We start from the raw sequence: 22,233 nt of genomic DNA on the forward strand, positions 1-22,233 counted from the left end.
AGGAAGAGGGAAATGAGATATCTTAGACACATTTTCAAAGCAACTTTTTTAAAATTAATTCATAATAGAAAATTCACATTATCAAAAGTATCACTTGTGTATAACATGTGATAACTGACATACCTTCATTGAAATCTGTCCATGTCCAGCAACCCATCGCCGTTCTGAATCTTTTACATGATCAACATCCATGACAGTATATTCAGTTAACTGCTTTGGGGACCCAAGAGGATAAAATGGAGTTCTCCAATACTGCTGGCTATTTATTTCTGCAACTATAAGATTATAAAGTTAATACTATCAAGCACCAACCAGCAACAATGCTAAACAAATATGCTGTTCTTAGAGTAAGTTATAAAGTGTTAGCAACCAGAACTAAGTAAGTTTAAAAACAGTCCAACTTGTCTGCAATGTTTTTTTTTTTTTTTTTTTAAGGAGCATTAGCAACTAAGGCCATATTGCTCTGGGATATGCGGTGGTCATTCCCTGACCTTTCCGCATCCTCCGTATTTGGTGGTGACGGGCTCGAACCCCGGTCTAATCAAGAAGCGTGTGCTATGCACTGCTGCTGCTTCTTCCCACCTGGCTACAGAGGCGCCTGTGTCTGCAATGGTGACTGGTTGGTTCTGCCTTTCAAAACAGCCATGGATAATATTACTTACATGAACAATGAATATTTCAAACCCTTTAAACTGTGATGCCCCACCAACCAAGACACATTTGTTCATTTGGCATCTATAAACCACGTTTGTTAATCACAGAAAGACCAATTACCGATTGGTCATTCACCAATCACCAATTTTTACCATTATTTATAAAAATAATGGTAAAATTTATTAATAAAATAATTATTAATTATGATTACAAAATTTATCCTAGTCCTCTTTGATGGAATTTTCAATATTTTTCTACTCTGTCTAATATAATGTACATGTTCTAGTTTCTGTTTAACCTCAAACCACAGTGACAAACTGAGAACACAAAGAAAACCCAATGGCTCAATTCCGCATTGTTCAGATTCTTGAATAAATAAGACACTTTTTTGAGAGACCATTTAAAAAAATAACATTTTATATAAAGACACAAAAGAAAACCCAATGGCTTCTTTACAATTATTTACAGTTATTGTTTTCTTTACTTAGGAACTGCAAACATTTGTTTTACCAACAAGCAACATGCATCTCAAGTTCAAAAGGAATGCAGGCTCTAAAACTGCATCAGTTCTTACAGCAAAGAATAAAATTTCCAGCATAAAAAAAATGACCTGAATCAAATACACAGTCAATGCTTTGCTAAAAGTTTACATATCTCTTTCCTTGATTATGAAGCAACAGTTGCATGCTTGAGAATTTATTTAATTATCTGTTATTTATTTCACCTTGCACTGCTATAATATGGTTCATTTGAATAAACTGGCATCACTTCAAATCAACTGCATTCTTTATAGCAACAAAACAGTTTCACGTATTTTCAATTTTTCACAACATTACAAGTAGAACACTCCATTATGGAATCTGCCATTCTCCGGTGCGATGAGCACTTACGCATGCATAATACTGGGTTACCAGCACCAGAGTTTTGATTTTATGATCACACCCAGTCGTCTTCAGTTATTTTACCCAATATATTCATGACAAGTAGTTGTAGTGAATAGTAACAGCTTAAAAAGAATTATAATTAAAAAATTGGTATGAATTGTGGGACAATGGGGCACTGCCTGTAATAACAGAAAACCCAACCATAATGGAATGCAGATAAGTAGATTAGAGTATAAATGGGGGAATGCTGACTACATCAGATGTATTAACAATGGAAAAAATAAAAAGGTACCTGTAAAATAAAAGGTAAATTAAAATAAAATTAAATAAAAACACATATATTACTTAATGCTAAAGATCCAATGATTTTAACTTCGTCATCAAGGGTCCACAGCCTTGCGGACCATTGATGACCAATGGAAAAGTAGGCTGATGTATATTTCATATCCGACCTGACAGAACAAGGAAAGAAATGAAAACTAGATCAAATCTAAAGTAACAAATAAAAATAAAAGTAAAGATTAAAAATTAAGATAAGATTAAATTAAAAGAAATAAAATGGCAAGCAACCCAAGTAGAATTTAAAAACAAAAGTAAAATGCAGACAAGATGATATTGACAAAGGCAGACAACTTATGGCAGTGCCAAGCAGGAGCCAGTGAAATGGGCTGAGGGGAGCAAACGCCAGCCAAGCTGTATCGGGGAAACAAAGAAGTTAGCATATTTATTTAATTTTACCTTTTATTTTACAGGTACCCATTTTTCTATTGTTAATAGATCTGATGAGTTCAGCATTCCTTCATTTAGACTCCAATCTACTCATATATATATATAAGTTTGTATTAATATATTGAATAAAGTGTACATAAATTAAAGTGATCAGATCCTTACCATTACAATGTGGGCAACTATTGGGGGGATTTCAATCCCCTAGAAACAATATACACTTTTTTTATATATAAAAAATATTCACATACAAAATACAAATTAAATATCAAACTTCTTTGAACTAAACTTATAAATAAAAAAATATCAAACTTCTTTAAAAAAAAAGAAATAAAAAAAAAATATATATATATATATATATTTTTTAAAGTAATGACATTCAAAAATAAAATATTTAAATAAGAAAATAAATAAACATGAAGCAGTCATCAGAGGCAGTAAAATACAAATCCTCCACATGATACCCAATATATTACTGAAATTACATAGTGAAAAATTAATACAAATGCCCGTAGTATGGCTAACAGGAGAGACTGCTTCTACAGGGATGGGATACACTTAAATAGAAAGGGTGCAAGAATATTTGCTGATGATATCGAGGCAGTGTTAGGTCGGAAAACTGCTAGCTTGGGGGGGGATACAAGGACTAATAGATTAACAGTAGCCACTGGCAGAGGTGAAAGTGATTCTTGCACTGCTTCTATTGGAATGAGCAGCAGCCTGGAAAACAAGATGCAGGGTATTTCAGAGACTGCTGGGAGTCATTGCAGTACAAGTAAACACATGGGTCGTGTTAGGATAGCTAAGAATAGGAACATGTATACTTGCATGTACACCAATGCTAGGAGTTTGGTAAATAAATTTGATGAATTTGAGGTATTGCTCAGATTATCAAAGGCAGATATTGTTGGGATATCAGAGACGTGGTGTCACACAGATATAAGGAATGTAGAACTGGAATTTGGGGAGTACAATATGTACAGGAAGGATAGACAGGATAGGTAAGGAGGAGGGGTTATGCTATTAGTTAAGAAACACACAAAATCCTAGGAAGTGAAGCCAGTCGATATCGCTGGACAGTGCAGTGTCGAGTCAATTTGGTGTGACATAAGCATTGGGAGACCAAAATTGAGAGTAGGAGTGTGTTATAGGCCTAATGACTCTGATGAGTATAATAAGAAACTGTACAGGGAAATAGTAAAACACAGTCTTATAATGGGGGATTTTAATTTCCCAGATACTGACTGGAATTTGTGAGTTGGTCACTCACACACTAGTTTTTGTGAATTTATTGGATGATTGTTTTCTACATCAGCATGTTCGGGTGGCAACTAGAGGGAGTAACTCTTGATCTGATTATCAGTAGTGATCCTTCATGCATTAAGAATCTGCAGATAAAGGAATCACTAGGTGACAGTGATCACAGTGTGCTGAAGTGGGATTTACTCAGAGGTAACTACCATCAGGGGTAAAGGGAAGAGTTTTTGCTTTCATAAAGGCAACTTAGAAGAAAACTAACATAAAATCCTTCAGCATCTTTGTCCCTCTATAATAATTAAATCAAAATAAATCAAACTTGAACACTTAAAATGCACACACAAACTATAGAAATAAAAAAATAACTGAAATTAAACAAACTAAAAAAAAAAAAAATATTACTTTTCTAATGTCATGCTTCAGTGAAATTTCTCTCACTCAAGGAATGCAACAAAAATACTACTTACGTTGAAGTGTGTTAGGATCAATTAAATGAATACTGTTAGCAACCCGAATACAGACACAGATCTGGCCAATGTTTCCTAAGGAATGAGCTACAGCTATTGGTAAACAAACCACGTCATGCTGGAATACAGAGAAAGTGAGGAATGAATTTTTATAAAACTTTAAAAAGTCACTATTAAATTTAAATTTTGTAGACTGTATGTAACTTGTATAAAAAGGTTATGCTAATCTGATAACAGGATAACAAAATTAACTATACAGTTAGTCCCCGACTTATGTAAGCCTGAGTTACGTAAATTCGGACTTACATAAATTTTTTTGGCAAAATCATAAAGATATTTTCTGTATAATTTTGAAGAGTCAAGTCAAATGAAGGAAAAATAAGTAAAAGTTTATATTTCTGTTCCCATACAAACTATGTTTGATAATAACCTGCGGCGTAACTAGAACCTAGGTAAATAACTGAAGTTAACATTTCATTTTCTGGTTTAAGAATTCTGAAGAAATATTTGACATCATGTGTTTGAGATAGATGAACTATGTTGAAGCACTTCAGAGAAAGCCCCACAACGTTCAAGCCATGTGGGCTGTGTCCCATCGGCTATTTCTTTGGAGAATTACACTCTAGCCCACATCCTTTCCTTCCTTCCTTCCTTTCTTTCTGGATTGTAGAGTCAGTTCAATTTTGTTTGAGAGAGAAGTTTTGTTTGCATTGTATGTAATATTTGTTAAACATCGGATTATTGTGGTGAAGCTGAAAGTCAAGTTGTCCAACCATTTTCAACGACTTCATGTCAAACTATCACTGGGTAGTGCTTGCTTCGTTCGCATGTCGTAAGCCGTGACATCTCTTGTAACTTAACCCTGTGAAGTATTTTACAGAAAATTTCACGGAGCAATATGGCCTTAGTTACTAATGCTCCTAAAAAAAAACCAAATAACAATAATAACAATAACAGAAAATTTCATTTTGGCCTTTATCATGGTGCCTAAGAGAATAGGTGAAAGCAGTACTACTTCACTGCTGTCACCAGATAAAGTTTTTAATTGTTATGATTATAACTATTTTTATTCATTCTTCTGAGATATTACATGGTTTTTGGAATTTTGGCTTATCAGGGATATAGTAGCAATATTTTATTAGTCATCCTCAAGTTACATAATTCGACTTACACAAGTCGGCCTGGAACGTATCTCTTACGTAAGTCGGAGGCAAACTGTATCAGCAAAACAAGACGGCATCTCAATGTTATTTTTTTTTAGAATTGGCAAAAAAAAAAAAAAAAAAAAAATCAGTCTGGTCAATTTTGTAAACTAGAGTAAAATACTGCTGCAAACTGCTCAGGAATGCATAATCATTTAAAAATGTAGAAAACTTAACAAGGATGTGTGAAACTGAATTCTTTTGCTTCGTCTTTTAGAAATATTTTTTCTACAGTGAACCTCCCATTAGTCACATTTACAATATAGTGTCATTCATAATTTTCACATGGTCTCCCAAGGCTTGTCACATATTTTCAGATATGGCAGTCTCGGGCCTGCTACCTAGAAGTTTAAACTGCTCGTGGAACTGATATTCAGGTATCACTTGTGAGTCAAGGATCAAATTTTGGCAAATTCCAGTCATTATGGCACAATCAAACCCTGTGCTTGCACTTCCATGATGGTTGAATTGTTAGTAACCCTGGGGGTACACTCCATGGCAAGATTAAGAAAAATTCACTTTGTCTTCTGGATGTGACTGCCCAGATGTGAACCAACATAAACAGGGTCAAGGTGTGGCATCCACACCACACATAGGAATGTCCTCTCCTTGTGTCACCAGGCAATAGTAGGCAGAGGATGACTCTCATTATCTAGTGTAATACAGCTAGGCCTCGCATAACGCGAGTTCGATTAATGCGATATTCAGTTAACGATATTTGAAAAATGATACCACTTTTCACTTTACACGATGCAAATTTCCAGTTAACGCAATCTTTTTTTTTTATGTGATAGTTGAAAAAGATTTGAATCGCGCATTAAGCTTACCACGAGTAGCACAGTCAATAAACAAACGTTTGCCTGCTGCCCGCCTCAGTGTGTTCCATCAACCATCGGAAGAAGACGTGTTTGTCTCCTGCTAATAAAGTCAATGCAAACTTGCGTTTAAAAATTCAAATTTTTAAATGAGCCAGATGAAAATGTTACCACGAAGGAGATAATGGTAAAAGAATTAGATGAAATCTTTCGTATTGCATAGAACCTCAAACAAAAGGTTTGATGTTCTATGCGATATTTATTTCGCCAGGGCCCAGAGAAGATTGTTGTCGGCTAGTGGAGATTGATTGATGAAAAGAGAAAGTCAACACTGTTCAAATATTTTCGCAACAGTAATTTCTTCATTGTGTATTTTATGTCAGAGGTTCCCAAAGTTTCTCGGTTCACGGCGCCTTTAATGTCGTAATTTTTTCAAGGCGCACCCAGACCAAAAGAAATACTTAACAGTTTCGTTTAGTAGTTAGGTCCAAACAACTTAATAAGAAATGCTGAAACTGTGAACTACCTCGAGCTAGTAGTTCGAGCGGTGTCCGACAGATGTCAAGTATCGCTGCGTTTCCCTCGAAAATTTAAAATATTCTGTGGAGCACAGTTTAAGAACCGTTGTTTTATGCAATAAACATTTAATTCCATAATTATTTTCATTATCTTTTACATTAGTAAAATAATAAGAGGAGTTTACCTCAATATAGTGCATAGAACACTTCCGTATGATACCCTCCAGAAATTAAAACGGAAAAAACGAAAAAAATCGACAACTTACCGGTACATTAGAATAAAATATAAATAATTAAATAATCAATTTAACACAATTCAAATCAATTTTTGTGTTTCTTGACTAATTTTTCTTCTTTGGATTTCTTTTTACCTATAGGTTTCTTGGGCTTTATCACCTCCAGAAAGTTGTAATATTCCTCATCGTTTTCTTGGTCCTCAGCCGCCTGCAGAAGCTTAAACTTGTTCTTCTTAAGTTCCAGTACATACTGCTTTTTCTCCTCTTCTGTTATCTCAAAGACCTTCGTATTATTTACTTGAGTCAGTTTTTTCCTTTCTTTTCTTACATCTATATCAAGTGTGCATCTTATCATTCTGTGATCACTTCCAACATTTACCTTGTTGAGGACGGTAACATCATTCACGATATATCTTCTGTTAGTGAGAATGAAGTCAATTTCATTAGTTATCCATTTGGGCTCTTCCATGTCACTTTCTGTTCACCATTTTCTTTAAAAATGTGGTCATTACTGACAATCCTCGAGATTCTGAAAATTCCACGCCTTTCACCAATCTCAAAATTTCCTATAGTTCCCCTTTCTGTGCTGTTTTGTCTCCTTCCAACCTTAGCACTGAAGTCCACCATAATGATAGTGTAGTAGGTTTTCTGCTCATCTAGAAGACTCAATTTCAGTGTACATTTCTTCAACCTCTTCATCATCATGGCTCGATGTTGGTGCATAAATCATTATAACCTTTAGCTTGTACCTTTTAGAAATCCCGAGTAGTAGTCTTGACACCCTTGGCGATATACTTTTGAATTCCAAAATGATGTTTTTTATATCTTTATGGACCAGAAAGCCAACTCCACCATCACTCATTTCACTGTTTCCATTGATCTACAGCAGATTTCCACCTGATAAACTTATAAGTGATTCATTTCTTCTTTTTTTTTCAGCCAAACCGATGATATTCCAATTCACATTTTCTAATTTCTTTTCCAGCTCTATATCCTGTCTTCGCCGATGAGCGATCTTACGTTGTAACAGGCCAAGTTCAGTTTCCGTGCATGGCAGCCTGGTCATACCCAGAGATTCTTAGCACCTTCTGCTTCCACTCTGATCCTCTCGCTGCCATAAGAAGGGGAGTGAAAGCCGCTGGGGACTGAGGGCCATTTGTTTCGTTGTGCTGTCATGTGCTGGAGGGTTTGGTCTTTTCCTCTTCAAGCTGACCAGGCATCTTGAAGAGAACCACTCTACACGTTTGTTGTCACCTAAGTGACATAACAGGGCTTACCATCGAGAAGGTGTGCACGAGTGGATTTTAGGGGGGCAGGTCAACCAGACCTCTCCTAAATCTTCTGAGATAGAAAGATATTGGATCCATCAGTGTTTTAGACTGAGTGTCTGATAATACACAGAGTCCCTATTCAATACATTCAATAACATTAAACCTTTTCTATTTAAGTTATATCAAACTAGTTCTATCAGGATAAAGGTAATAAGTATGCCTTAAGCTTAATTAAAATAAGTTAATAGTTCTTTTCACTGGTTCTTTCAAAACAACACACTTATATTTGTATACATTAATTTCTTTATATACACAAAACTACTTAAAAAAAAAAATTTATATTTACCTTACATACTGGTGCAATTTCTACAGAAAAAGTATATTTGTAGTTGTACACATTACTGTGAACATCATGTGAGATCAGCTGCTGTGACGTCAAACATCTGAAAAAATTGTAAAAGTAAACTCTTCAAAAAATATATATCAAAATGCTATCCAGCATTGTTAATTGCTGGATGGCATGCATACATAAAACAGGCCTAAAAAATACTGAACTTGTTAGGTACATTCACAAATGCTATCATGACTGTCCGTTAGCTCTCACATAAAAACTGGACCCACAGTGAACAGGTTTTTGTTATGGTTAAAGAGGCCTGTGTGCTCTGGATTCATTATTATTATTGTGGATTATTATTATTGTGCGTGACACAGAGCGAAATGGAGACAGAATAAATAATGACAAGTTTAATACTAATTGGAAAACACACATATATTAAATACATACAAAAGCTTTTGGTTAGCTGATGAAGGTTAACAAACTAACCGAAAGCTTTTGTATGTATTTAATTTGTGTGTGTTTTCTAATTAATATTAAACGTGTCATTATTTATTCTGTCTCCATTTCTCTCTGTGTCACGCAATAATCCACAATAATAAGGTTTGTTATATTTTACACTGTCAAGTTAGCCTAAATTTAATTAAAATTGGGCCAACAGAATGGCAATTTTCATATTTCATAAAATTTTGAATTCTCTATGTAAATGAGAGAATGTTTCTGATGTTTGAGCATTACTCAATAATGAAAAGTCAGAATGACACCAAATTTTCAGTTTATGTTCTGTTAGTCTGTGGGAAAGTTTCAGGATCAATTCTGACCAATGCTCCACAGTTCCTTATATTCTCAAAGCAGTGGTTTCCAAGTTTTTGACTGCATTTTATTATTTTGTGCTACTATATAAGAATTCCTCACTGTCTGTCGCAATGTGTTTATCACATGCACACCACAGTCTGTAATAGCTCCATCAGGTCATACTATGATTAAAATGAGTTTGCTTTGTAAACTTATTGAGGATTTCTCAAAATTTCTTAGATTTCATTGCAACTTTAATGTTACTTTCAATTATTTAATAATTTCAAGAATAAAAAAAAAAAAAAGCTAAAAATACCTTCATATGTTTTAATATACTTATTATTATTAATGAAATCAAGATATATTTTCTAATGAAGTTTACATATGTACATAAAGAAAGAATTTGGTGAAAGTACTGATGAAGCTTTTGATGCTGGTTATGGATGATTTGATCACTTTGAATGCAATTTTCTATTACAAAGAGAAAGAAAAGCAAATAAAACAACCAAAAATCAGTCTGTTATTTAAGAGACTAAAGTACAGGAATACCTCGCATAGTGCGGTTTCGAACAGCGCGGTTTACAAATCGAAAAAAAAATTAACTGCGTTATGCACTAATACATTTGATATGTATGTATTATAATGCCAGCATGTAGGCCAATACATTATGGATTTAAGGCCATGCTGACTGTTGTCGCAACTCCTATTATATACGGACTCTGCTAGCATTCATACATTAGTAAACACTCTAGATTTCGAGCGGTGAGATCGTTGACTGTGCGTAAACTGTACAAATATTTTTCGCTGTGTATTTTTATTAAAGATTTTTTAAAAACGTTACACCTTTATATGCAAATATGAGTGGAAAGAAGAAATGTAATGGTGCTGAGTGTTTCTTCTAAACGTAAATGGTTGACACTAGATGATAAACTAGAAATTATAAAACAATATGAAAAATGGTGCATCGTATGCTAAGATAGCATGGGACAAGAATATGAACGAATCATCGGTACGAACACTTCTAAAGAATAAAGATAAAATAAAAGAACATGAAATGGCAACAGCATCTTATATGTCAAAAATGATTGTTAAAAATCATAGCTCTGAAATGGATAATATGGAACGTCTGTTAATGTTATGGATCGAAGACTGTAACCAGAAAAGAATTCCGTTAAGTCAGATGACGATTCAAGTTAAAGCAAGCAGTCTCGATTCACTACTAACAAAAGAAAATGGCAAGGAAGAGGAAAGTTTTTGTGCAAGCCATGGTTAGTTTTACAGGTTTAAAAAACATATGGGACTCCACAATGTTCAACTTAATGGTGAGAGTGCCAGCTGACAATGAAGCAGCTGCAAGATTTCATGATGATCTAAAAAGCTGATTGAAGATAATGGTTACAAGGATGAACAAATTTTCAACGTGGACGAAACGGGATTATTTTGGAAGAAGATGTCATCACGCACTTATTTGGCAGAAAAAGAATCAACCCAACCAGGATATAAAGCCAGCAAAGATTGATGAACCCTTTTACTAGGTGGAAACGCATCTGGTGACTTTAAATTAAAGCCTATGCTGGTATATAAATCAGAAAATCCAAACGCTCTAAAAACTTTTTCAAAAAATACTCTTCCTGTTATATGGCAGTCAAATAGGAAAGCCTGGGTAACGAAACAGCTATTTGAAGATTGGTTTGTAAATTATTTTTGTCCTGCAGTTAAACTGCTATTGTAAAGACAATAATATGGACGTTAAAATTCTGCTACTATTAGACAATGTGCCAGGTCATCCTACTAATCGCATGGACCAGAACAGATATGCCTATGTTAGTTTTCTGCCACCGAATACAACTTCTTTGTTACAACCAATGAATCCGGGTGTCATTGCCACATTTAAGGCTTTTATTTGAGACGTACCTTTGGACAAGCCATTAATGTAACAATGGGAGAAAATGTCACATCTTTATGTGAATTTTGGAAATGTTACAATATCCAAAATGCCATTGAAAACATGTGAATCATGGCTTGAAGTAACTGCGAACAACATGAGAGCTGTTTGGGATTTCAGGAACTGCTGGGGGTCATGAAACAAGTAAATACATGGGCTGTGTTAGAGTGAGTAAGAACAGATGCATGTATACTTGCATGTACATCAATTCTAGGAGCATAGTAAAAAAAATTTATGAAACTGAAATGCTGGTTATGGCATCCAAGGTGGATACTGTCGGTATATCACAGACTTGGCATCACTCAGGCATAAGGGATGCAGAATTGGAATTTGGAGAGTACAATGTGTACAGAAAGGACAGACAGGATAGGAAGGGAGGAGGATGTTGTTATTTGGTTTTTAGGAGTATTAGCAACTAAGGCCATATTGCTCCGGAAATATGCGGTGGTCATTCCCTGACCTTTCCGCATCCTCTGTATTTGGTGGTGACGGGCTCAAACCCCGGTCTAATCAAGAAGTGTGTGCTACGCACTGCTGCTCCTTCCCACCTGGCTACGGAGGCACCGAAGGGAGGAGGAGTTATGCTAATAGTTAAGAAACACAAAATCTAAGGAAGCACATCCAGATGCCATAGATAGATAGTGCAATGTTGAGTCAATTTGGTGTGACATAAGCACTGGGAAAGCAAAAATGAGAGGAGTTGATTATAGGCCTAATGACTCTGATGAGTACAATGAACAATTATACAGAGAAAGAGAGTGGGCCAGTAAATCAGAGTATCTTATAATGGAGGATTTTAACTTTCCAGATACAGACTGGAACTTGTGGTTTGGTCACTCGCACACTAGCAAGGCTTTTGTGGATTTATTGGATGATTGATTTCTACATCAGCATGTTCGGGAGGCAACAAGAGGGAGTAATACTCTTGATCTGATTATCAGTAGTGATTCTTCATGCATTAAGAATCTGCAGATAAAGGACCACTAGGTGGCAGTGATCACAGTGTACTGATGTGGGATTTACTTAAAGATGTAACTACCATCAGGTGTAAAGGGAAGGGTTTTTGCTTTCATAAAGGCAACTACAGTGGTCCCAGAGATTTTTTTGGTTCTATAAACAGTGGGACCAACTGATGATGTTACCAACAGCAAATTCTAAATAGGAAGTATTCAAGGAAGAAATTTTGGAAGCTACAAGGCTTTTTGTTCAAACTAAGAAATACTGCTCTAGGTTCAGGCCCAAATGGATGTCAGATGAACTAATAAGACTCGTTGCAGAGAAGAAAAATGCATTGGATGCACATAAATTGTCAGGTGACACAGAGCCTATGGTAGATACAAGCCAGTCTGTAATCAAGTCACAAAGGAGGTTAGGCAAGCGAAGGCAGATTATGAAAAATCTTTGGCAAAGGATGCAAAGAAAAACAGCAAAGACTTCTTTACTTATCTAAACTCTAAAAGGAAGGGGATGAATCACATTGGTCCAATTGATATCAATGGTTTGACTGTCGATGATCATTCCCAGATAGCTGTCGAACTAAATGAGTATTTTGCATCTACATTCACACATGAGCAGTTATTCAAGGAGGAGAGGGCCAGGTATTTATCAAACTCTAACAGGGAGTTAAATGATTTTGTTATAACTGAGAGCAAAGTGGAGGAGAAATTGTTGAAGTTAAACATAAGAAAGGCACCTGGGATGGATGGGATCTATCCAGTTATATTAAAGGAAGCAATCAAACCCTTAGCCATAATTATGAGAGTATCCTTGGACTTGGGGGAAGTCCCCACAAACTGGAGAGGTGCAAGTGTATCTCCAATTCACAAAGGGAGATCAATGGGGTAAAACAAATAATCATAGACCTGTTAGTTTAACTTCTGTTCTAGGGAAAATAATGGAGTCACCGGTTAAAGAGGTGATACATGATCACCTAGACAAGACTGGAGTAATAGTACAGAAACAGCATGGGTTTGTCAAGGGGAAGTCTGTCTGACCAACTTGATTGGATACTATGATGTGGTCACAAAGGAGCTGGATGCAAAAAATTATTTTGATATCATATACTTAGATTTCAGGAAAGCTTTTGATACTGTTACACATGTAAGACTACTGTACAAATTGGAGCAGTATGGCATTAAGGGCAAGTTGCTTCAACGGATAAAAGGATGGGTGAGTGGGAGAAGAGAGAGAGAGAGAGAGTGGTGGTTAACGGGTACTGCTCTACATGTACGAATGTTATTAGTGGTGTCCCTCAGGGTTTGGTGTTGGGCTCATTGTTGTTTTGTATATTTATCAACGATATTGATGAAGGTATATCAAGCTTAATGTTAAAGTTTGCAGATGATACAAAGGTTGGCATAGTTATTAATAACAGTAAAGATAGTATACTGCTGCAACAGGATCTGGAATAGTTGGGTAGCTGGTCTGAGAAGTGACAACTGAAGTTTAACATTAACAAATGCAAAGTACTGCATATGGGTAGCAGTGACCCCAGAGTAACATACCAACTGTGTGGTACTATACTCATGGTAGTAGAGAATGAAAAGGGTCTGGGGGTAATTGTGCAGTCAGATATGAAGTTTTCTGAGCAGTGCAGACAAGCGGCAAGAGTAGCTCATGGTGTCATCTCAATGATATACAGGAATTTTGCTAACAGGGATAAGGAGTTGATTGTTCCCCTTGTATAAGGCAATGGTCAGCCCACACCTTGAGTACTGTATGCAGGTCTGGAAGCCTCATTTTAGGAAGGTTGTAGAGTTGCTAGAATGAGTACAGAGAAGAGCAACAAGACTGGTGAAGGGAACAAAGGGGTGCTCTTATGAAGAAAGGCTTAATGCTGAGGGGATTCTTCCTCTTGCTCAAATTACAAACCTGAGGGGGCATAGATTCAAACTGAGGAAAGACAGTTGTAGAGTAGATGTGCGGACATTTGCCTTTAGCCATCAGGTAGTTGATTCTTGGAACAAACTTCCTCTGTTGTTGATAGTTTAAATAAATTCAAGGCAGAACTAGACAAACATTTGGAATGAATGGATGAGTGAATGGGAAGGGTTTTCTTTTTTTTTTAATCACTAACAATTATACCGATTTTTCTTCCACCTGTAGTGATTTTTCTTTTAGTATACAGGTAACTCCTGCCAGTTTTTTCCTGCCACCGTTTATACCAGGGTTCGGCAAACTACTGTTCGCAAAACAAACCCGACCCACCATTCCATTTTTGTACTGCCTGTTTACCCCAAGTGTTGAGGCCATACGTTGGGCAATCATTGCTTTGTGCTGCTGCTGCTCACTACTCCTTCACGCAGTGGTAATTTATAATGCCTTGAGTGCCACATGTTTCATTGTACTGTGAACGTATCATGAGTTTAAATCAGCGAATATTGTTGTATATATATATATATATATATATATATATATATACATGTTTGCAGTACGATGAAACACATGGCACTCAAAACACTATTAAATTACCACTGCATGAAGGAGTGCAAAAAGAAAAGAAATAAGTTTGTGCTGCTCCTTCACCGTGCGAAGGAGCAGCACAATGGATAAAAGGATGGTTAAGTGGGAGAAGACAGAGGGTGGTAATCAATGGGTGCTGCTCTTCTTGGACTAATGTTATTAGTGGAGTCCCACAGGGTTCGGTGTTAGGTCCACTGTTGTTTTGTATATTTATCAATGATATTGATGAAGGTATATCAGGCTTAATGTCGAAGTTTGCAGATGATACAAAGTTTGGCAGGGTTGTTAATGACAGTAATGGCAGTGTGCTACTGCAACAGGATCTAGATAATTTGGACAGATGGGCTAAGAAGTTGCAACTGAAGTCTAACCTTGACAAATGCAAAGTACTGCATATGGGTAGAAGCAACCCCAGAGAAACGTACCAACTGTGTGGTACTACACTTAAGGTGGTAGAAAATGAAAAACACCTGGGAGTAATTGTGCAGTCAGATATGAAGTTTTCTGAGCAATGCAGACAGGCTGCCAGGGCAGGTCATGGGGTTTTGTCAATGATATATAGGAATTTTGCTAGCAGGGAAAAGGAGGTGATTATCCCCCTGAATACTGCATACAGGTCTGGAGGCCTCATTTTAGGAAGGATGTAGATTTACTTGAGCGTGTACAGAGAAGGGCAACAAGATTGGTGAGGGGAATGAAGGGATCCTCTTACCAAGAGAGGCTTAAGTTCTGCAAATTGCAGTGGCTGGAGACTAGGCACCTGCGCGGTGATCTGATTGAGGTGTATAAGGCCTTGAATGGGTTGAGCACACTGAATTCTGATGGGATCCTTCCACTTGTTCAGATTACGAACCTAAGGGGCATAAATTCAAATTAAGAAAAGACAGATGTAGAATAGATGTGCAGAAATTTGCCTTTAGCCAGCGGGTGGTTAATTGCTGGAACAAACTTCCATCTGTCATTGTGGAAGTTGATAGGCTGAATAAATGTAAGGAGGAACTGGACAGGCATTTGGAGGGAATGGTGTGATTTTTTTTTTTTTTTTTTTTGACTGATGCTGCATAAGCTCATACACTTGCTTTCTTGCATCACATGCCACTACTACTACTACTAGAAACCGACAATTGTGCCCAAACACTAGGATAAATGGGCCATACAGAAATGGACTGGTAGGCCGGGTTTGTTACGTAAACAGCAGTTTGCTGACCCCTGATCTTTACATTGCTGCACAATTTCGCAGCACATTATCTCATTTCTGCGAGTTCAAAATTCATTGCTGATTTGAAGATGAACTTTAAAAACATAAGTACTTAAACTTCGGTTCAATCGACTTCCGATGATATTGAATCCACATGTAAATAATTTATTAAAGGTTTAATTTGCACCCTTATTAAACATGTCAATAAGACCGATGAAGGAAAGTTACAACATTGAGGATACACCAGCACATAAAGAGGCGTGCTGTTACCAATTTGGATACAAAGTTAAAAATCATACAAAAACAAGTCCAGATTTAAGATTGTTGACGTTGCACATGAATTTAAATTAAGCAAGTCAACAATCTTTAAAGATAAGGATAAAACTAAAGAAGTGAATGAAAATGTTACTCCCTTCTTGGCAAAGAAAATCACCCTTTCTCAGAGCGAAACCATTTGAGAGTTGGAAAAATTATTCATTGTGTGGATTGAAGATTTAAATAAAAAATCTCTATACCAATCAAAATGCAAATAATAATGAATAGGCCCTCAGTCAGTATGACAACCTTAAAAACAAACTCGGGGATAATTCAACAATTCCAACATTTACAGCCAGAAAGGGATGGTTCAACTGATTCAGAAAGCGAGCAAATTTTTTGCACAATTTAAGAATAACGGGGGAATCGGCAAGTGCCAACATAGAAAGTGTTGATGAATTTGTCAATGAATTTCAAGAATCAATTGGAAAAAAATACCCACCATATTTAATTATCAATTTTGATAAAACTGGTCTTTTTTGGAAGAGGATGCCATCGTAAACATTTATTTCACAAGAAGAAAAAGTTGCATCCGGTTTTAAATCTGCTAAAGATCGTGTTACAATTCTTTTAGGAAGCAATGTGACGGGAGATTTTAAAATGAAACCACTTGTTATCTATCATTCCAAAAATCCATGTTGCATGTGCATCTATAAGAACAATAAAAATTCTCTTCCCATTATTTGGAAGAGCAACTGCAAAGCTTGGGTGGTGCAGGCAATTTTTGAAGACTAATTCAAAAATTATTTTTGTCCATCAGTTAAGAATTATTGCTCTAAAATTAGTGTTGAATCTCGAGCTTTACTGTTATTAGATAACACTCCTGGTCATCCTCTTAATTTGAAATCAAATAGTGATTTTCCTACTTAAATTGAATTCCTACCTCCCAAACAACATCAATTTTGCTGCCTATGGATCGAGGAGTAATAGATATGTTCAAGGCATACTATTTAAGGCAAACATTTCAACAGTTAATTGCAGACACTGGTGGTCAAGACAAGGACAGTGAGAGAGTGGTGGAAAAAATTTAGCATTGTACTGGCAATTCGTAATACAGCAGACCCTCATTAAAACATGGTTTGCTTTATGCTGATCCGCTATAACGCTGTTCTTATATTATAACCCGTATCTGAGTATAACGCTGTCACAAATCACTATAACGCTCTTTTACAGATTGCATTTTTGGCATATTTAATGAAATCGTTTCATTTGATAGAGTCGATAGCTTGAAAATGAATATCAAAACAGCATTAAAACGTTTCCCATGCAGACTTGAGAAATTTTGCCACGTTCAGTGAAATTTTCTTGCACACTAATTTAACTGTAGTACAGTGACTTGTTACTTACATAGTTCCGAGATCAACATTTTAAAAAAAGATCAAGTATATTGCTTGTAATATTTGCATTATATGCATTTATCTGAAGTCTAGTTATCACTCAGTACAGAATTAGACATTGTGCACAACGGACAGTTTAATTTAACATTGTATCGTAATTAATGCAACCAACGCAGTTACATTTTTGAAGAGTTAATAATGGCGGATAAGAATGAAAAAACAATGTCTGGACGCAGTACGAAGACGATAAATGTAAGAAAAAGACTGAATTTGAAAATTAAATTACACGTTTTGAAGCGAATTGATTCTGATCAACGCAAGCAGATGTGTACCATAATTTAGGACTGGCAGGTTCAACTGTAAGAACAATTATAAAAAATAAAGAATTAATTTTAGCAGTAGGAAAGACAGCTGTTCCACTGCAAGCAACTTGGGCTGGGCCGGATACTAGGATTGAAATGAAGAGACTAACTAATTTTATTGAAGATAATATCCAATGCAGAATTCAGTTAAGTTAAATATTATATTAAAAAAAAAAAAAAAAAAAGAGAGAGAGAGAGAGAGAGAGAGAGAGTGAAAGATTAGCCATGATGAGCTGAAGAAAACTCACCTAAAAAAAAAAAAAATGTGGAACCATTTAAAACTAGTAAGGGCTGGTCCAGGGGCTCACATCTGGTGAGTATGGGCTTGGCACACCCAGGGTCCTGAGCTGGATATCATCATTTTCTTGGCAATTCCCTTCTATTTCTGACTTTTGTTCTCTCTCTCAGGGTAATTCACAATTTTTTTTTTTTTTTCTGGCTGGTGCAGCATAAACCTCAGGCTTCCTTGCGCCATATAGCTAATAATAATAGATTTAAAATCCAGTGAGAAGCTGCAAGTGCAGATCAAGGAGCCGAAACCTTCAAAAAAGAACTTGTTAAAATTATTGAAGATGGGTATTATGTGTTATACTTCTCAACAAGTTTTTAACATAGATGAAGCAGGACTTCTTTTGGAAAAGAATGCCTAAAAGAAGCTTAATATTGAAAGAAGAAAAAAACATGCCAGGTTTCAAAGCGGCGAAGGATAGGTTGACTTTATTGTTGGATGGTAACGCTGCGGAGGATTTAAAATTAATACCCCTTTTAGTTTTCCAGGAAGAGGGCCAAAGTACAACCCAAAATCGACACATTTTTCATGATTAAATTCATCAATTAAAATCAATTTAGATCAATTAAATTCATGATTTTAATTGGAATTTTAAGTTTAATTTTGATACGTAAGTAGTTATAGCATAATTATATACGTATATAATGCAGAATATTTTATATGTACACATATTTGAATATTAAATATTTTGACTGACATTTGTGCATCTTTTCACTACTTTATTACTGATTAGGAAATATCCTATGGTACCGACCGCAACTCACAAATACATGTTACCTTATAGGAATGCGGTGCTCGCTTAGCTTGGATTCACTTAGCGCTCTGTTTTTCCGGAACGAATTATCAGTGTTAAGCGGGGGTCACCTGTATAGATGTCATGGAAAGAAGTTTCAATATCTTGCTTTTATAAAAGGAGTATGAAAAAAAATATTCCCAGAAAACGAGGAGAGCTCACCCTCAGATACAAGTCCCGGAATTGTCGAAGAGATCAGTAACGTGGCAACTGAAGCAGGAATCGATGGTATAACAATGGATGATCTGAATGAATTACTAAACGCACACAGTCAACCTTTGACAAATGAAGAGCAGCAAGACCTAGAACTCAATGCGACATTCATAGAAAAAGAATAACTGTCAATTCAAATTCTAGAAAAAGTTCTATCACTGCATGATCAATGCATGAATTTGTTAGAGGAGCACGACAGTGATTTTGCAAGAGTAGGTAGCTAGACAAGGTTGCGATCAGATGGACTATTATAGGCAAATTTTACGAACAAAACATAGCAAGAGAGGCAGACCACGTTGGATTCGTAATTTATAAAAAAAATAAAATAAATCTGCTACAACATAAATGAGTTCTATGTGATTTTTGTTTTAAGTCATATTGAAAACTGCAATATGTATGTAATTAAAGTTTGTATTTATGTGTACTTGGAATAAGTTTCATATCATTTCACTATATTTTGAATAAAAATGATTTGTTTCATGATATTTTGTACACTGCATTAATATGAAAAAAGAAAAAAAAAAAAAAATCATTCAATAAAAACAGTCTAAAGATGTGGGGGGGAAAAATGGTATCCCCCGTTTAATGGAGAAATTCCCTTTATGCAAATTTCTTGGAATGCATCCCCTGCGTAAAACATGAGTTGCCTGTATAATGTGTTAACACAGAACAACAACAAAAAAAAAGTGACTATATTTTCTTTACAACACAAGTAATATTTCCACTAAAATAGCAGTGACTAACGTACCTAACCCTACCTTCTGCATATACATTGTCTATTGTAATCCCACTAATTTATCCTTTTTCACACAGATTAACTCTTTTTTTAAAAATTCTCAATAACTGTTCCAAAGGGCAAACAATTCTTTTTGATCATGCCTTTTTAAGTTATGAGGGGAATCATGGTGTGATTCAATTTCAAGAGTGTAGTTTTAAAACAGTTTTCCTAACTTGCCTACTGCTCGAATCCAAAGGACCGATGGCGTATAATCATTCTGCCTCTATGCTTCAGAGGACAAATTATATAAAATTGCATACACTCTTGTTTTGTGTGCTCCACATCCAATATTTTCCTTTATTGGATGTGTGCTCCACATCCAATAAAGTTAGGATGGTGTGGTACTACTGGGTGTAGTACCACACCATCCTAACTGGGTGTGGTACTACACCCAGGGTAGTGGAGAACGAAAAAAGACTTGGAGGTAATTGTGCAGACAGGCTGTCAGAGCAGGTCACTGGGCCTTGTCAAGGATACACAGGAATTTTGCTAGCAGGAATAAGGAGATGATTATCCTTTGTATAAGGCAATGGTCAGGCCACACCTTAAGTAGCGCATACAGGTCTGGAGGCCTCATTTTAGGAAGGACGTAGTTTCTAGAATGAGTACAGAGAAAGGCAACGAGACTGATGAGGGGGCCAACTCTTACCAAGAAAAAAGCTTTAATTCTGCAAATATTGCAGCATTTGGAGACTAAACACCTGCAAGGTGATCTGAATGAGGTGTTTAATACTTTTAATGTATTGAACAGCTAAGTGCTGATGTGATTCTTTCTCTTGCTCAGACCACACACAAGGGAGCATAAATTCAAATTGAGGAAGAACGGCTGCAGACTGGATGTGCAGAACAAGATTGATGAGAGGAACAAAGAGCTCTTACCAAGAAAGGCTTAAGTTCTGCAAATTGCAGCATCTGGAGACTAGCAATCTGCAAAGTGATCTGATTGAGGTGTATAAGGCCTTGAATGGTTTGAGTAGACTCAATGCAGATGGAATTCTTCTTCTTACTCAGATTATGAACCTGAGGGGGCATAAATTCAAATTGAAGAAAGACAATTGTAGAATAGATGTGCAGAAATTTGCTTTTTGCTAGCACATATTGATTGCTGAAACACACTTCCATCTGCTTTATGGAAGTTGATAGCTTAAATAAATTCAAGGAAGAATTGTACAAACTTTTGGAGCAAATGGATGGATGAAATGGAAAGATTTTTTTTTTTTTTGACTGATGCTGTATAAGCTTGCTTTCTTGCATCATATGCTTCTACTAATGCCAATGCTAATAAAAATAAGAGATAAGAGAACATACCAGAATATTTCAAAACAATTTGTACATTTAATGGATGTTTTACTGAAATTATCTTGGAAAATGTAAATTTACATATTCCTCAGCAAAATATTCACCTTGAACTTGTAGAGTCAGAGAAAGAAACAAAAAAAAAAAAAAAAAAAAAACAATAAAATAAATAAATAATAATAATAAATAAACAATATAAAACAAACATTTATACAACATAATCAAGTATCTGTGCCCTCATAATTTTTTTAAAAAAAGAGTTTCCTTACCTGCACGGAACAATATTTTGGAAAAATTCTGTTAGTCTTTTACCATCTTCTTTCCTCATAAAATAGAAATCCAGTCCATCTAGAAAACAAAGATAACAATTATTTGGCCTGAAAAGTTTTTAACAAGGGAAAATAGATCTATGAGCAAAGCTAACTGAGATTAAAAAAATAAAAATAAATAAATAAACACACATATGTACATTGTAAATAACCTGAAAAAAAAAATAAAGAAAAGGAAGTACAGAAAGAGAAGCAGAATGGGTGGCAGCGAAGCATTTCCAACCATATGTTACCATAGTAGAATTAAATTAAAAGACTAAAAATAGGTTAGAAAAAGGAATATGTATAGTATTAGTAACGGCCGCATGGTGCAAGAAAGCCTATGGCTTATGCTGCACCAGCCAAAAAAAAAAAAAAAAAAATCCAAACAAAAAAAAAATAAATAAATACAATAAAAAATAAATAAAAAGGAAATTAAACCTATCATCCTATGCGCTTCCCTTACCCGAAAGTACTATCCAGATGACCTTTGAATTTCCCCAAAGTGTCGGCCTCTACCACCCATGAAGGCAACTTATTCCAGTAATTTATAACTCGCTGGCTAAAATAAAACTTCCTGCAGTCCAATCTAAACATTTCCCCCCGTAACTTGAATTCATGTCCCCTAGTTCTAGCATCATTTATAATCTTGAAAATTTTGTCCTCATTCATTTTACTGATGCCTCTCAGAGCCTTAAACACCTCAATCAAATCTCCTCTAAGGTGTCTAGTTTCCAAACTCTGAAACCCACATATTCAGTCTTTCTTCATAAGGACG

At 35.7% G+C, this 22,233-nt stretch overlaps 1 protein-coding gene across 1 annotated transcript in view; it reads right to left on the reverse strand.

Annotated features, from left to right (window-relative positions):
- Nmd3 (60S ribosomal export protein NMD3) overlaps positions 1 to 22,233 on the reverse strand; it is a 140,627-nt gene that overhangs the window by 57,652 nt on the left and 60,742 nt on the right. The window contains exons 6-9 of the mRNA XM_090385310.1: positions 21,417 to 21,495; positions 8,377 to 8,473; positions 3,989 to 4,106; positions 124 to 275 (exon numbers count right to left, since the gene is read on the reverse strand). Of these exons, the coding sequence (XP_090241436.1) occupies positions 124 to 275; positions 3,989 to 4,106; positions 8,377 to 8,473; positions 21,417 to 21,495 (446 nt within the window). The remainder of the gene's footprint in view (positions 1 to 123; positions 276 to 3,988; positions 4,107 to 8,376; positions 8,474 to 21,416; positions 21,496 to 22,233) is intronic.

The sequence above is a fragment of the Mastigoproctus giganteus genome, chromosome 11 (genome assembly GCF_048544385.1).
Source record: "Mastigoproctus giganteus isolate SK-2022 chromosome 11, ASM4854438v1, whole genome shotgun sequence".
Classification (NCBI taxonomy): Eukaryota; Metazoa; Arthropoda; class Arachnida; order Uropygi; family Thelyphonidae; genus Mastigoproctus; species Mastigoproctus giganteus.